This window comes from Carlito syrichta, unplaced genomic scaffold (assembly GCF_000164805.1).
Source record: "Carlito syrichta isolate Samal-C Ts95f unplaced genomic scaffold, Tarsius_syrichta-2.0.1 Scaffold303985, whole genome shotgun sequence".
Lineage (NCBI taxonomy): Eukaryota > Metazoa > Chordata > Mammalia > Primates > Tarsiidae > Carlito > Carlito syrichta.
The window spans coordinates 840,049-855,290 of NW_007248081.1; the positions used below are offsets into that span (position 1 = coordinate 840,049).

The 15,242-nt window shown below is 33.8% G+C and overlaps 1 protein-coding gene across 1 annotated transcript in view; it reads left to right on the forward strand.

Moving 5' to 3' along the window:
- Positions 1-15,242, forward strand: part of TDRD3 (tudor domain containing 3) — a 128,952-nt gene that overhangs the window by 86,076 nt on the left and 27,634 nt on the right. The window contains 3 exon segments of the mRNA XM_008059272.2: positions 3,443-3,484; positions 3,487-4,292; positions 8,781-8,906. Coding sequence (XP_008057463.1) covers positions 3,443-3,484; positions 3,487-4,292; positions 8,781-8,906 — 974 coding nt within the window.

Genomic DNA, 15,242 nt, shown 5'->3' on the forward strand with positions numbered 1-15,242 from the left:
TGCCCTTTCAGGGTAATATCAATATAGAGTCAAACATATAGTAAGATCTTAATAAATACTAAGAATAAAATGAGGATTAGTCTTGGGAAGCAAATTCTACCTATTTTTGAACTACAAAATGCAGATACAACTGCTACTGGAAAACGAATATTCTGTAAAAAAAAAAAAAAGTATTAATATTTTAAGATGCCTAACTAACTCAGCACATCCTCATATGCAGACTCAAAATTATTTATGACAATTAACATTTATTCTTAATGATTCTTCCCTTCCAAATCATGATGATTTAAAACATTGTAATCAATTCTCTTGTAAACATACATTTTGAAACTCATCATCTGGCATAATAGGAACATTTTTTTCCTCAAGTTATACTAACTAAACTCATGCAGCATTCTTTGATTTCTCACATGAGCTTTCATCACCTTGCTCTTTTAGGTGTTTTCACCAGTTTTGTCTTATAATAAATAGTTATATCTTTTTTGCTAATTTTCTTTCTTTTTTTCTGCTATTTCACATTAAATGTTATCCATTTCTTTTTTTCTTTATTTCAATAACTTTAGGGGTACAAATAGTTTTTGATTACATGATTGCATTGTGTAGTGGTGGAGAAGTCTGGGCTTTAAGTGTATCCACCACTCCCACCTGTGCACTTTCTGTCCATCTGCTCCTTCCTCCCTCCCCTCTTCTGAGTCTCAAGTATCCATTGTATCATTCTTTCTGCCTTTGTAGATCCTTGTTTAGCTCCCACTTATAAATGAGAACTTGTGGTTGTTTTTCTGTTCCTGTGTTCACTTGGGATGATGATGTTTTCCAATTCCATCCCCCATTTCCATTTATGCCTTTTTTTCCCATCTTCTCCCTTTGGGTCATTAACAAAGGGGCATGCATTTTACTCTACTGCCTTTTTTTCCACTGCAGGAAAAAATATCTTGGTCAGTTGATCACTAGAGTGATTGTAGACCTGGCCTGTAGTGTCCATTAGGATTTTACATAGTTTGGAATCGTGATGCCTTATCAGAAAGTAGCAGACGGCAGCAGGGTTCTGTCTGGAGAACTGAGGAGCTGTCTCTTCAGTTGATTTGGGGATATTCCTTTATTTAAAATCACCTTTCCCACAATTTAATAATTGAATGTGTTCTGTTATTTATTTAATAGATGAGCTCAGTTTCAAAATGCTTACTTTATATATGACTTCATTATGTAACTACCTAAGATAAAGAGCATTTGGGTTTTAGAAAATTTGAGAATAATGAAACGTTTAGGGACCTCCGTTTCTTGACTGTTATTTCATTTTGGAATGAAATAGATATATATGAAAACTATCTTCTTCGAAAAGCACAGTTTTTACTTTCTACTTCTGTTAGCTTATTTAATTTATTCTTAAGGGGAATTCTTATTTTTAGAAAATAATTTTCCTTATATATTTTACTCTCACTATGTTATCTTAGCATAATAATGGAAATGAAGTATGCTCCTTTTTAACAAAGTAACTTTGTTTATTCTGTAGTCTAATGTACATCATCAATTCAGTTGCTGAAAATAACATTGTAAGAGTTGAATGAAGTGAATTTTTTCTCTTTACTATCAGGCAGTTTTCTAAGCTTGTTTATTTGTTAAAAATAAAAAGTTGGTCTGGGTGCCTTGGCTTGCGCCTATAATTCCAAGCACTTTGGGAGGCCAAGGCGAGCAAATTGCCTGAGCCTACAGGTTCGAGACCGGCCTGGGCAACTTGGTGAGACCTCATCTCTACAGTAAATCAAGAAAAATTAGCAGGTGTGGTGGTGCATGCCTGTAGTTTCAGCTACTTGGAAGACTAAGGCGGAGGGATCACCTGAGCCCAGCAGATCGAGGCTGCAGTGGCCATGAGCGTGCCACTGCACTCCAGCCTGGGCGACGGAGTGAGACTCTAATTCAAAAAAATAAAAAAATAAAAAACAGTACCAAAAAGTTGTATAGAAAATTTCTTGTTCTTTTTTATTTTTTTGCACCACTTTCAGTCTGGATCTTTAGTCTGTGACCTGTTTTGTTACTCAGGAACCTTTAAAGTTCTCTCTTTATTCCTGTTGTTTTAAAAGGTTTGTTTGATACTTTTTTGCCTCCAGTGGCTGGTTGGAAATGTGTAGAGACAGTTTTGCTTATCATAGTGCCTGGAAATGCTGGGGGAGGATACTTTTAGTATTTGGTGTTCTGAGGCCAATGAGGTTAACTTTCTTGCAATGCAGGGAACGGTTTTACCCAAAATGTCAATAGTGCTTCTCTTTGGAAATGTTGTGACCCTGGGAAATATAATTATAAACTGCATGTTGATTATGGTGTATGACAAAAGAAACAAGACTTGTACACTAAAAACCAATGTATATGTTTGGTAATAATGTTATAGATATGCTATGTGAAATACTAGAGAAAGTGTAAATGATATGGTAACAATTGAAATAGAATAAAAAGCACTATGTGAAATACAACCATTAAAAATTATTCATAGGCTGGACATGGTGGCTCATGCCTGCAATCTCAGCATTTTGGGAGGCCAAGGTGAGAGGATCGCTTGAAGCCAGGAGTTTGTGACCTGCCTGGGCAACATAGGAAGACCACTTCTCTACAAAAAAATCAGAAAAATAGCTGGGCATAGTGGCGCACACCTGTAATTCAGCTACTCGAAAGGCTGAAGCAGAAGGATCACCTGAGCTCAGGAGGCTGTGGTGAGCTGTTAGGGTGCCACTGCCACTGCACTCCAGCCTGAGTGACAGAGTGAGACCCTGAGTTTAAAAAAAAAGTTATCTATAAAGAGATATTTACTATGCTACTGCTTTTGGTTTCAAGTTGGATTCTATGTATGTTTTTGACATTTCTTTCTATATTTTCATTTTTGAAACTTTTTTCTGTATTTCCAAAGAGTACCTGCTCTTAATTACTTTGACAAATCAAGAACATTATTAACTTTTTTCTGTAGAAGGATATCTGTTTGTAATACCAACACTTAGCAATTCCAGATCCAGGATGATTTGAGAAGAAACACTTACGCAAAAGCTAGAATGTGACTAGTAGTAATAGCTATATATTTCTAAATTAGAATGGTATTCAGAAAGGAGTTGAGCAAGGGTGTACTTGTCCAGTTTCATAGCAGTTTCCAGTTCTACTTCATTAATGTTTTGGGAAATGAATTACCAGAATAGTATATGTAGATAGCTATATTATAAGAATGCAAATGTTCAGTGACAAAGACAGATGGCTTTGGATTATCCACCATTTTTCACGATTCATATCATTATTAATGGTGCTAAGGAAGCAGAGAGGGATTAAGATAGTGAAGTGAGACAATACAGAAGGTTTAAAAATAGTGGTTTGATAATTTTACATTGGAATATTTTAAAGCATTTAAAAATAAGTATTAATGCAGAGCTTTTGTTTTATGTCCATGTGATATACTTTTACCTTTCAGAACCTAAGTCACAACCACAGCAGCTTCATCAGGGACAACACAGATTTCAAGTACTGAACAAAATGGAGTAAAAGATAATAATCAACCAAGACATCTTCCTCGAAATGATACCAGGCAGCCAAGAAATGAAAAACCTCCTCGTTTTCAAAGAGACTTCCAAAATTCAAAGTCAGTTTTAGAAGGTGGTGGATTTCCTAGACACAGAGGTGCTGAGAGACCAAGTACTTCTTCAGGATCTGAAGTATGGACTGAAGAGAGAATCAAGTGTGATAGACCATATTCTAGATATGACAGAACTAAAGATAATTCATATCCTTCAGGTTCTCAGCACAATGATGGTGCTTTTAAAAAAAGAGATAACTCTATGCAAAGCAGATCAGGGAAAGGTTCATCCTATGCAGAGGCAAAAGAAAGTCCACTTCCTCAAGAATCCCTAGATTATAATAATCAAAAACGTGGAAAAAGAGAAAACCAAAATGTGAATCCTGATCATTTTTATGACAGAAAGTCACGAACAATAAATAATGAAGCTTTCAGTGGTATAAAAACTGAGAAACATTTTAATGTAAATACTGCATACCAGAATCCTGTTCGAAGTAATAGTTTCATTGGTGTTCCAAATGGAGAGGCAGAAATGCCTCTTAAAGGAAGACGAATAGGACCTATTAAGCCAGCAGGACCCATCACAGCTATACCCTATGATGATAAAATATTTTACAACAGTGGGCCCAAAAGAAGATCTGGGCCAATTAAACCAGAGAAAGTACTAGAATCATCTATTCCTATGGAGTATGCAAAAATGTGGAAACCTGGAGATGAGTGTTTAGCACTTTATTGGGAAGACAACAAGGTATGGACTGAGATATTATACCTCCTATTCTGGGATTACCCAATGTAGCGTTCTAGTGGGACTTTATAGAAGCTATCACTTTGGGACTCTGATTTTATTCAATACTTGTACCTGTTTAAAGTCTTTTTACAGATTTATAGATACGAGGGGGGACCCCCAAAAAGGAATTTATTCATAAAAAATTTTGTATTTATAATTACATGTTTGAGCTTTAGTCACCATCAAAGTATTCTTCATTTGATGCAGTCCACCTATTGAAACACTTTTTCCACTGTTCAACACAGTGTTTGAGCTCATCAATATTGATTTCTTTTAGAGCTTCTGCTGTTTTTTGTTTCACCTCTTCCACATCAGCAGAAGGACAAGGACTGTCTTCATCTGGGGTAACAAAAAAAAGTTACTTAGGGTGAGATTGGGTGAATAGGGAGGGTGGGGAGTGGGAGTCATGTTGTTTGGGGTCAAAAACTGCTAAATACTCAGCGTGTGGGCAGGTGCACTTATAAGTCACCCATCATGTAATGGGCAACCAGGTTGAAAGAATCTCCAAAAAAAATTCACTGAAGCTGAAAGCCATCTCTCACAGCAATGTTAGCTGGTATACTGATGCCAATAGGTTCCTAGCACACTTACCTAGCAGGGGATGCCTGTACTACAAGGGGCCTATTCTCCAAAAAATAATTTTGTTTGGGGGGGAGGGGCTCCCCCTCGTATGTAATTTATTTAAAAAGGATAAACAGAACATTTTCTATTTTTATGGCTGCTTAGGGAGACTGTCTCTTAAGAGTTGGTTGGTTATGTTTGGTTTTAGCTTATTGTATTGAGCTTATAAGTATGATAAAAGTGATTATGTGAAGTGTAATTTTATTTCACTTATCATTAGCTGAATTATAAATGTTTGCTTTTCCTTCTAGTAAAATTATACTGATTCATAAGGAAGAAAATAAGTTGAATGGCACAAAATCAAATTCCGCAGATTGTCATTTAAAGAAATTATGCACATTCAGCCCCCTTTTTAAAAATGAAGAACATAAGAAATAAGAAGTTAACAGTTTACCTTGTAATACATAATTCAGTAATTATCAAACCAGTAATTTAAACATTCTTTAGTTCTACAGTATATGCTGGCTAAAAGGGAAAAAGGGAATTCTTGGGGATGAGAGGGGAGGAAAGACAGTAGATGAGGGCGAGAGGGAGTGCAGTATATCAGGCCAGAGCCTGGCTTAGAGGCAGAATGCCGGCATAGTGAGAGCAGGCTAGCAGGGGACAGAGGGGCCCTCAAGGGAAAGAACTTGCATGTGTTCTTCTTTCTGCCCAAGATGCTCTTCTACCAACTGCACTTCTCATCCCTGAGGGCTTGGCTCAGACATCACCTCCTGGAAGAAGAATTATTTTTCTCAATCAGTGCCTGGAATTCAGACGGGAATGTGGGTGGGTTCTTTGTAAGGATGCTGTAGGACTTGGAATCAGGACCCAGGCCTTCTTCTGTTCTTCAGATGATGAGGTGCAAGCAGGGTGTGGGGCATTGCCTGATGACAGAACAAGAAGGTATTCAGGTTGATACAGTTCCATGTCTTAAGCTTTTAAAGTTTTTGTGAATATGGGGTGATAATATTTAGAAGCAGTATCCCTGTCAAGTCTTTATTCAAGGCTAGAAGGAGGGGAGGAGACTACCTTTTTTTTTTTGGAAGAGCAAAAGCCTTCTCAGGATATTGAGTATTTAACAAATAATGATGGAGCAGCTGCTGAGTGCCAGGTGCTTGGGATATATCAGATAGTTCTGCTGTGCTGTTACCCACATGCCTCCAAATACCTGATAAGGTTATTAATAAAACTGATCTTAGCCGGGCTCGGTGGCTCAGCCTGAAATCCCGTGCCTTTGGGAAGCTGAGGTGAGTGGGTTGCCTGAGCCCTTGAGTTCAAGACCCGCCTGGGCAGCGAGACCTCATCTCTACAATAAATCAAAAAATCAGCCAGGCGTGGTAGCACATGCCTGCAATTCCGGCTACTTGGAAGGCTGAGGTGGAAGGATTGCCGGAGCCCAACAGGTCGAGGCTGTGGTGGCCAGAAGCGGCCACTGCACTCCAGTCTGGGCAACAGAGTGAGACTCCAACTCAAAAAACAAACAAAACAAACAAACTTTGATCTTAATTGTAGTTGTTTCAAAAAACCATTAATATTAAATTCATCTCTTACCTCTGCTGAATATTTTCAAAATGATGTCATGTAGCATCTAAAAGACAGGATATAACAATTCCCAAAATGTTTTGAGCTGTTTGAGTATTCTTAGAGTAATTGAATGATCTGCTAAGGTGGCTACTTTGATTTAAATGAGATGTGTCCTTACAGTAGTGAGGAATTGTGGACTCTAAATAGATCACACCCTTAAGCATTGGGAATAAGGTAAGCAATACCCTGTGAAGGAGATGGAATTGTTAATATCTAAAACCACTAATCAAAGAGGTAACTTTTAAATGTCTTGTTGGGAATATGCAGTTTTCTAATTTTCTATCCAGAGACTAGGGAGAGATTTAAGAAACCATCTATAGCTGTTGTTAAGAAACCATAATCTTCTTAATTTCATTGTAATGGTATTTTGGAGATAACTAATCAGTTAATATAATCTGTTGTTTAAAAAAATTCTCACAATACTTGCCTTCTTTCTAGCTTTATTTTCATGGAAGTGTTTGAGAATTTGGGACAATTTTCTTTCTTTCTCTAGTTTAGCTCCAGTTTTCCTCTAAACTAGAATAATCCAACAACATCCAAATTGGTTTCCTTGCCTTAAACCTTATCCCTCTTGAATTTGTCATAGTACTGATAACCACTGTGATCCTGGTCTTAGACCATGTCATTCTTTCTAGTTAAAGTCTTTCACCTGTAGAATAAATACAGACTTTAGCATTTTTATTGAATTTATGGTAATGATAAGTCCATTGTAAATGGAAAGTGTCATAAGTTAAAAAATGCATTAATACACCCAACCTACTGAACATTGTAGCTTAGCCTAACCTACCTTAAATGTACTCAGAATGCTTATGTTAGCCTACAATTGGGTAAAATCATCTAACACAAGTCGTTTTATAACTGTTGAATATATCATGTAATTTATTGACTACTGTACTAAAAGTGAAAACCAGAATGGTTGTATAGGTGTCATCATAAAGTCAAAAAATTACAAGTCCAATTATTGTATTAATAAGTCAGGGACCATCTGTGGCTTTATTTGGGGCAAGGTGTCTTAAGTGAGGCTTTTTAAAAACTCTTCTGGATCAGGGCTGAATTTTGGAGAGTTGAGGCAGATAAGTGGCATACTGCACTTTTTCAGTATCCCAAGAGACAAAGATTAAACTGTAAGTTCTTTAAAGGGTGTCCAACTTAACCTGTTGAGTCATGCTATAATATGATATAGCATGACTCAGTGTTTGTTGAACATACCTGAACTAGCATAATTTGAGAAGCTTACAGTTGAACCATATGCTCAGAAATACTCAAAGCAATCCACAGTACACAAAAGTATGAGGCTAAGAAATAAAGGAAGAAGAGAGAGATGGAAAGGATACCAAGAACTCTATGTTGAGGAAAATTCCAGCACCGTTCTCTAAATTTATTAGCATCCAGATCTAGGAAGGAAAGAAACACCATGGATTTGCTTAATACCTTTATAATATGAAATATACTTGCTCCTAGTTAAATATACTAGTTAGTAATATATTAGTTAAACCTACTCTTTTCTGGTTTACTGAGGGTAACTCATTTTTAAAAGGTTGTGAAAAATACGATTTTTGTTGACTACCATTTTCTTGTGAGAAATACGGATTTTTGTTGACTTTTAGCATTTTCTAATTCTGATGAGCCTATTAAGAGATACTGTTAGAGTAGATAGTGTTATACTCCAGTAGCATCCAACTACCCTAGCTTGAAGAAAATATTTCTGAAGAGGAAATCAATTTTTTGTGTCCATTACACGTTAGACCTGTGATTTGGGTCCTGACTGGGTTGACTTGTATTGGAGGAGTTCTCCAATCAGATGACCTACCCTATTAATTTAATAGATAAAATTTAAAATTGTAGTTACTTTGTAAATCAGTTCCTTGTGAGTTTGTTAATATGCATCAGTTCTTAGAGTCAAGTAATTCTGGGAAAACTGGTAAAAAGTTTCTGGAATTGCAGTGTCTCTCATCTGACAAATCCTGAATCAAAATAGTGTGCTTACTCCTTACCTGTCATCCTAACCTCACTTCAGCCACCTGTGATAACTGAAGCAATGAGCCTTTTTTGCTATTTATTTTTATCATACATTTTTATTTTTAAAATAAATGACCTCTTAGAATTGTCTTACCATTGTCAGTCAAAGAATTATCCAAAGGTAAGTTTTCTTTCTAAAAATATTGCACTTTGGAACACTTTGGGAACTTGCAATTCCATCAGATATTGCCTGTTGTAGGTAATACTGATTGTCATATTTAAAATTCCTTTTTGCCTCCTCAGTTTTACCGGGCAGAAGTTGAAGCCCTCCATTCTTCGGGTATGACAGCAGTTGTTAAATTCACTGATTATGGAAACTATGAAGAGGTGCTACTAAGCAATATCAAGCCCCTTCAGACAGAGGCATGGGTATGTGATCCATATTCTGTACAAAGACACAGGCTATTTTGAAGAAAACACACAGCTCTAAAAGTTTGGTTGTAGTCATACAGAATTTACAAGTGGAAAAATATTTTGAGTTTACTTATAACTGGCTACCCCTATAGTAAGATCTTAACTTACACTGAAGTACAATAAAAATAAATGCATTGTAATTACTCTCTTGTATAATACTTTGCTGTATTATGCTTTGGAGATAGGTGCCCTTATTTACATGTTTGCCAAAAATTTGTATGTATAAAATGGCTTTTTATGCATATTTTGTTTTTCTAATTTTTTTGCTTTACATTTCACTGAGTTATGTCCAGCAGTTGCCAATTTAAATCTCTGTTGAATACGTGTATATTGTTTATTATTTTAGTTCATATAAAATTAAGAAAAATACTTTAAATTATGTATGAGTTCATAATGCATTTACTGCATACATATTTGCATATGTATGTGCAAATTAACTATAAATATCTCTGTGTAATTATTTGATTAGTTTTGTTGCCAAAGTGTTATGTAAAAGCTATGTGATAATTTTGATGATGTAACAGACCTTGTTGGCTTCATGGAATCCATCTTATACAGAATTTACATGACTTTATTTAGATAGATTCTTAACTACATTTAGAAAACAGGACAAGACATATTAGAATTGTTTTCATAATGTTTTTCTTAATTTTTTTCCCCAATTTGTGGGTAGCTATTGATGAATTTATCACTATAATTCCATTTATTGCTAGTTTTCTAAAATATAGAAATGTGCTAGAACATTATATTATCCAGACGTAGTCTTTGTCATTGAAGCATGCATTGTTTTCTCATGAGCTGCTTTTAGTTTTGGGCTATAAAAATATCCTTCAGCCGGGCTTGGTGGCTCAGCCTTTAATCCTGCGCCTTTGGGAGGCTGAGGTGAGTGGATTGCCTGAGCCCGTGGGTTCGAGACCCGCCTGGGCAGCGAGACCTCATCTCTACAATAAATCAAAAAATCAGCTGGGCGTAGTAGCGCATGCTTGTAATTCCGGCTACTCGGAAGGCTGAGGCGGAAGGATCGCTGGATCCCAGCAGGCGAGGCTGTGGTGGCCGGGAGCGGCCACTGCACTCCAGTCTGGGCGACAGAGTGAGACTTCAACTCAAAAAGAAAAAAAAAGATAAATAAAACAACAAAAATCCTAATAGCAATATTCATGTTTTGGGCCACGGATCTCTATTTTTTCCTTTTTATTCTAGAAAAAATTATTTTCTAGATAATTTATCATTGCATATTTTACAGCATAATATTACTAATGGTTCATTTTATTAATTAAGAGATCCTGTCCTTCACTTTCATTTTCTAAAGTTTACCTGCTTTTTTCCTAAAAAACTGATATACCATCAATATCTAACCAATGTCTTAGAGAAACTTGATAACCATATTTTTACTCTTCTGGTTCTTTTGTAATGGCTATCTTCATTCTCTTTTTTCATTAATACTCACATTTTAATCTAATTTTGTTGGTGAAATTAATTATGTATTGAGTCTATATTTCTACAAGTTGAGTCTAGTTTGCTATTCATTATGTGTTCCCAATTGTTTTTAGTCATAGAAAAGATTCAAAATAGAATTCTTACATTATTTAGCTTTTTATTTTTTAGAAGATTTAATGACAGTTTTATTTTATTCTCCCTAAAGAAAAATTTAGTTTTTTTACTTTGTTTCTTCTCTCCTTCTTTTTGTTGTTCCAGAGTGACCATAACTGATAAACACATTTGTTATTCCTCACTGTACCTCTTCCATTCAGAGATGTTTGGTCCTAAAGTAATAATTTTCTTTCTCTAGTCAGTGGCTTTTTCTTTAATAGTCCTAATTGTTTTATCCTTGATTTTACGTCTGTGTAAACTTAGCTGGACAGTAAATTTATCAGATGTCAAGGCTCATTTAATAATCCTGCTTGGAACCACAACAATATTTTCATATTCTTCCTACCCATATGTGAATATTCATCTATGCTTATTGTGCTACTTTTTTTTAAACCTATTTTCTTTCTCTGCAGTCAACTTAAATATCTTTTATAAGATGCTTAAAATATTTTACAGAAAGAAACAGGATAGAATCACCAAGTCTTTTGGAGATTCTGATATTTCTTCTACGTTTATAATCAAGTGTTGATGTTTCATGAATTTGCAGAAAATATAACAAACATTTCTGGATCATGGACATCGTTATTGAGGAAAAGATGAGCCTTTTTTATCTGCATGAGTAATTAACTTAAGATATATGTCTCGTTGAAAACTAGAGGCCATCAGGTTATATCTTCACCCATCTTTGTTTAAAAAAATACATATGTGCATATAGACATAAAAAAGCCACTGAAGAAATACAATCTGTGTGATTTCTGCACATGTAATATAGACTTAGTATAAAGTTTGCTCAGCCTCTAAGAGTATTAATGTTGAAGTCTGTGAGCGCTTTTTTTTAATAAGTGGGGAACTGTAACGACTCTTAAGTTAAGAGATGCGCAATATTATCAAAAGCATAACATCCACTGTACTAATAGGAAGGTAACTCTAATGGATAAGTCATACTAGAAACATTAAAGGGCTGTAAAAGGTCAGGGACATTGTTAGAGGCCTTAGCACAATTGCACATAGATTGTGGAATATTAATTTTTTTGTTTAACTCTTGCACTATATACATTACTATTTTTTACTGCAAAATTACATTGTATCTTTTATAAGGTTTATGTTTATTATTGGCACAAGATTTTGGAAAACTTTTTGTTTCCTAAATGTAGCAATGTTAATTTAGTGAAGTTTTTAAAAAGTAGTTTGCAGAAAACAATTTTTAAAATCCTGCATTTTAACCAAAAATTTCTTAGAACAGTTGCTTGTACTGTCTCTTAAAGGCATAAGGATAAATCATTAAATAAAAAACGTGAAATATTAAGAGACTCAGTGACTAAGTGAATAGCTTGTGGTATGGAAAATTAAAATAAAAATCAAGTTAATACTTTAAATGGTAAGTGTTAATGTTTTTCTCATGAGGTTTAGAAAGTGTTTGCCTTAAATCTGTTTATAGGCCAAATATTTGTTTCCCCCTTTTATCTGGATGTACCTTATTTTTTCAGAACATATTCTTGGAGATTATATTTTATATGGCCAAAGTATATGTTCTGATTATCATTAATTCAAAATGATTTATTAAACTTTGGTAAGTCATCCTTGATTTATTTATTCTAGCTGATTTCACCTGTTTCTTTTGGCTATCATAAGATATTTGTTTTAATTTTAGTGTTTTTATTGTAGTAAACTTTTAGTTACATATAGTGTCTGGTTTACAGCTCATTATTAACTGGATAAATACTCTTTTTTTTAAAGAATGAATTATTTGATCATTGTAGGGTTTTTCTTATTTTAGCAAAGTAAATGAATTGTTATGGAGTTTCTTATTTTAAATTATGTAAGGAAAAATCATATTATATTCTGATTTTCACCACTATGTGAGAAAAGATTTGGGGAAAAGAAAACCTACATTTGCGTTTTCTTCAGGCCCTTTCCAAATTGGTTCCTTTAAACACTAAAACTAATTCCAGGAAACCAGTAAAAAGATGCTACAGGCAGTTTGGAAGCCTTGTAAAATACCCAAATGTTGCTACTCAGATAGACTTTGTGTTTCTCCAGTGTTGTTGCGTCTAAACTGCTGTTCTAAACCTGGGAAACCACTGTCAAATCCTGATTTTCCAAGTATATTTATGATTTGACGTTTACAGTTATATTGAGACTTTCATGTCCCAAGAAATGTTTTAGAATATGTTGATATCTAAACTTTATTTTGAAAAATTCATAATGTCTGCTTCTTGGTATCAAGAAATAATCATTATTCAGCTATTGTTCCAACTAGAAAAACTATGATTATGTAGATAATGGTTAGTTCTAAGACCTTAAAATACACACCACTTGGGCAGTAATTCTGGAAAGTGATAGGTAGATTATTTTTGTTTTTAAAGTGATCATCCTACCTTAAATCTCTCTTTTTTTTTTTTAAAGTAAAGTATTCACTTATTGAAAAATATTTATTGTAAATCTCATCATCTACTAGGTGCCAGGCACTGTTCTAGGTGACAGGTATATATAAGTAAATAAAACACAAAGATCTTGCCCTCTCCACAAAAGTAAGAAACTTATAATTCCTTTGTAGAAAACAAACTTAAATATCTCATTAGATTCTTTGTTCTTCTTGAAGCTTTAAAACAAAAAGTAGGGAAAATCCTCTTGTTTACTTAAGCGTTCATTTAAATAATGTATAAGTCTTTATTTTATTCTATCTTGGTTGAAGATAAAATGAGTGAAGTATAACTTACTGAATTTTATCTACTTAAAAAATTCTTATGTATATAATTGTTTTATTTTGTCTATTTAAAAAGTAAAATTTGTTTTTAGAAGGGTTTGGGTTCTGTTTTATGCTAATTATGTATTTTTTCACATTAGCATACTTTAATAAAAAGAACAATCAACCTCAAGTTTTAGTTTGGAAGTAATTTTGCACAAAATTTACTTATACTGGCATGCTGGGAAGCACAGTTGAAAGTTACCTTTACATTTATAAGAAACTGTAAACTATTCTATCACTATTAAAAATGTTAAAATAGAACAAAAAACACCTAACCTATTTAATGAGAAGGTAGACGAAGAATTGTTATATATAATGAGTTAAAAATGAATCCTAAATGTATTGACACCAAGGTCATGTTAGTAGCACTAACATGTTAGTAGCACTATGTTAATAGCATAGTGATAAAATTAGGTTATATCTAGCTTGTATTTGATAATAAAAGATCATGGTAGATATTAGAAAGAGTAATTGCTAATGAAACCATTAACTTCAAAGGAAGATTAGATTATGTAACAATGAGGTTCTGCTGATTGTATTCAGTAAAAAGTACAGTCACCTATTTGTCTAGAAGATTTTTCATTCTTATTGATAAACTCTTAAATAAATTTGTTAATATAATTTTCCATACTTAAATTTCTGCACTAAAATCATAATTTGGCTAAGGTCACTGAAACACATTTCTTTCATCATACGTATTTTGAGTAACTCATTTCACAGATTGCCACATTGGCAGTGCTCATTTTCCTTTGCAATATTAATGGCAGTAAATCAGAAGGAAACTGTATGGCTAGTTTAGCCCCATTTAAGAATGTAATTTTCAAATCATGGGCCATGGTTCTGGGAATTCCATGTAGTATCTTTAAGCTTTCTTTTAATAAAGTTTGGTTTTATTTGTTGTGCTTTATCTCTTTGTCTATTATCCAGCCTCCTATGGTTCCTGTAGCAGGCTATGGATTACACAAAAGCACTTCGCTGGAGATATGAAAGCTGCTAACATATAGGGAGAGATAATTTATTCATAAATACACTCCACATTCTTAAATATGTCACTTTAAAATTTCTTCATATCTAACACTTGAATCTCAAATCTCTTGTGGTAGCTAAACCTAATGGAATATTGTAAAAATCTTGACATTTAGTTTTGACCTGGCTATAATATTCAATGAAGATATTTTATTTGATCATTTAATTGACACTAAGAGAATAATATGCTATTTTTAGAACTATTTAAATATTTGAATGTTGATATTTGATAACAATATATTGACCTATTTAAAGAAAATGTATAGAAAAACATCTATAAAAGATTTTGGGGTAGTCTGAGTTTTCCTTTATTGAGCAATGAAAGTACAGATTGTATTATTATTATTTCCTGTTTCTTTTTTCTGAAGGAGAAATAACTCCCAAAGTAAAATAACACATTGGGGTCTTACCTAAGACATGCTTTCTTTTTAAAGTTATTTTTATAATGCTTAGATTTTTTTCTAACATTACAGTTCATAAAGCAATATAAGCCTCAAATTATTCAAATATTATGTAAAAGTTAATGTAACTTAATGCATTATTTTTTCTATATTTGAGTAATTCCAGGAAATATTACATTAATCTTTTATCGTTTAAATGTCCCATTTGTTAATGACAACCTGAAGTCTGGACTTCTGAATATATGGTGTTGGTTAATTAAGAAATAAATTCATTATGCTTTATTGGTATACCCAGTATTATAAAATAGTTTGATTTTTTTCCTTCATAGTAGACTTGATGAGGCACCATAGGTGAGAGCCACAGAAGAAAGAGGCTGGGATTGTCAGGTGATCTTAGTTTTTCTTTTGACGTTTTTGATTCAGTAGACCCAAGGCTTGATCTCCTCGGTGTGTAAATTTTGTCTTTTTGTTTGCTTTACTTATAGGTCTTTTAAAGCTGTAATTTCAGACAGTATTGAATTTTAC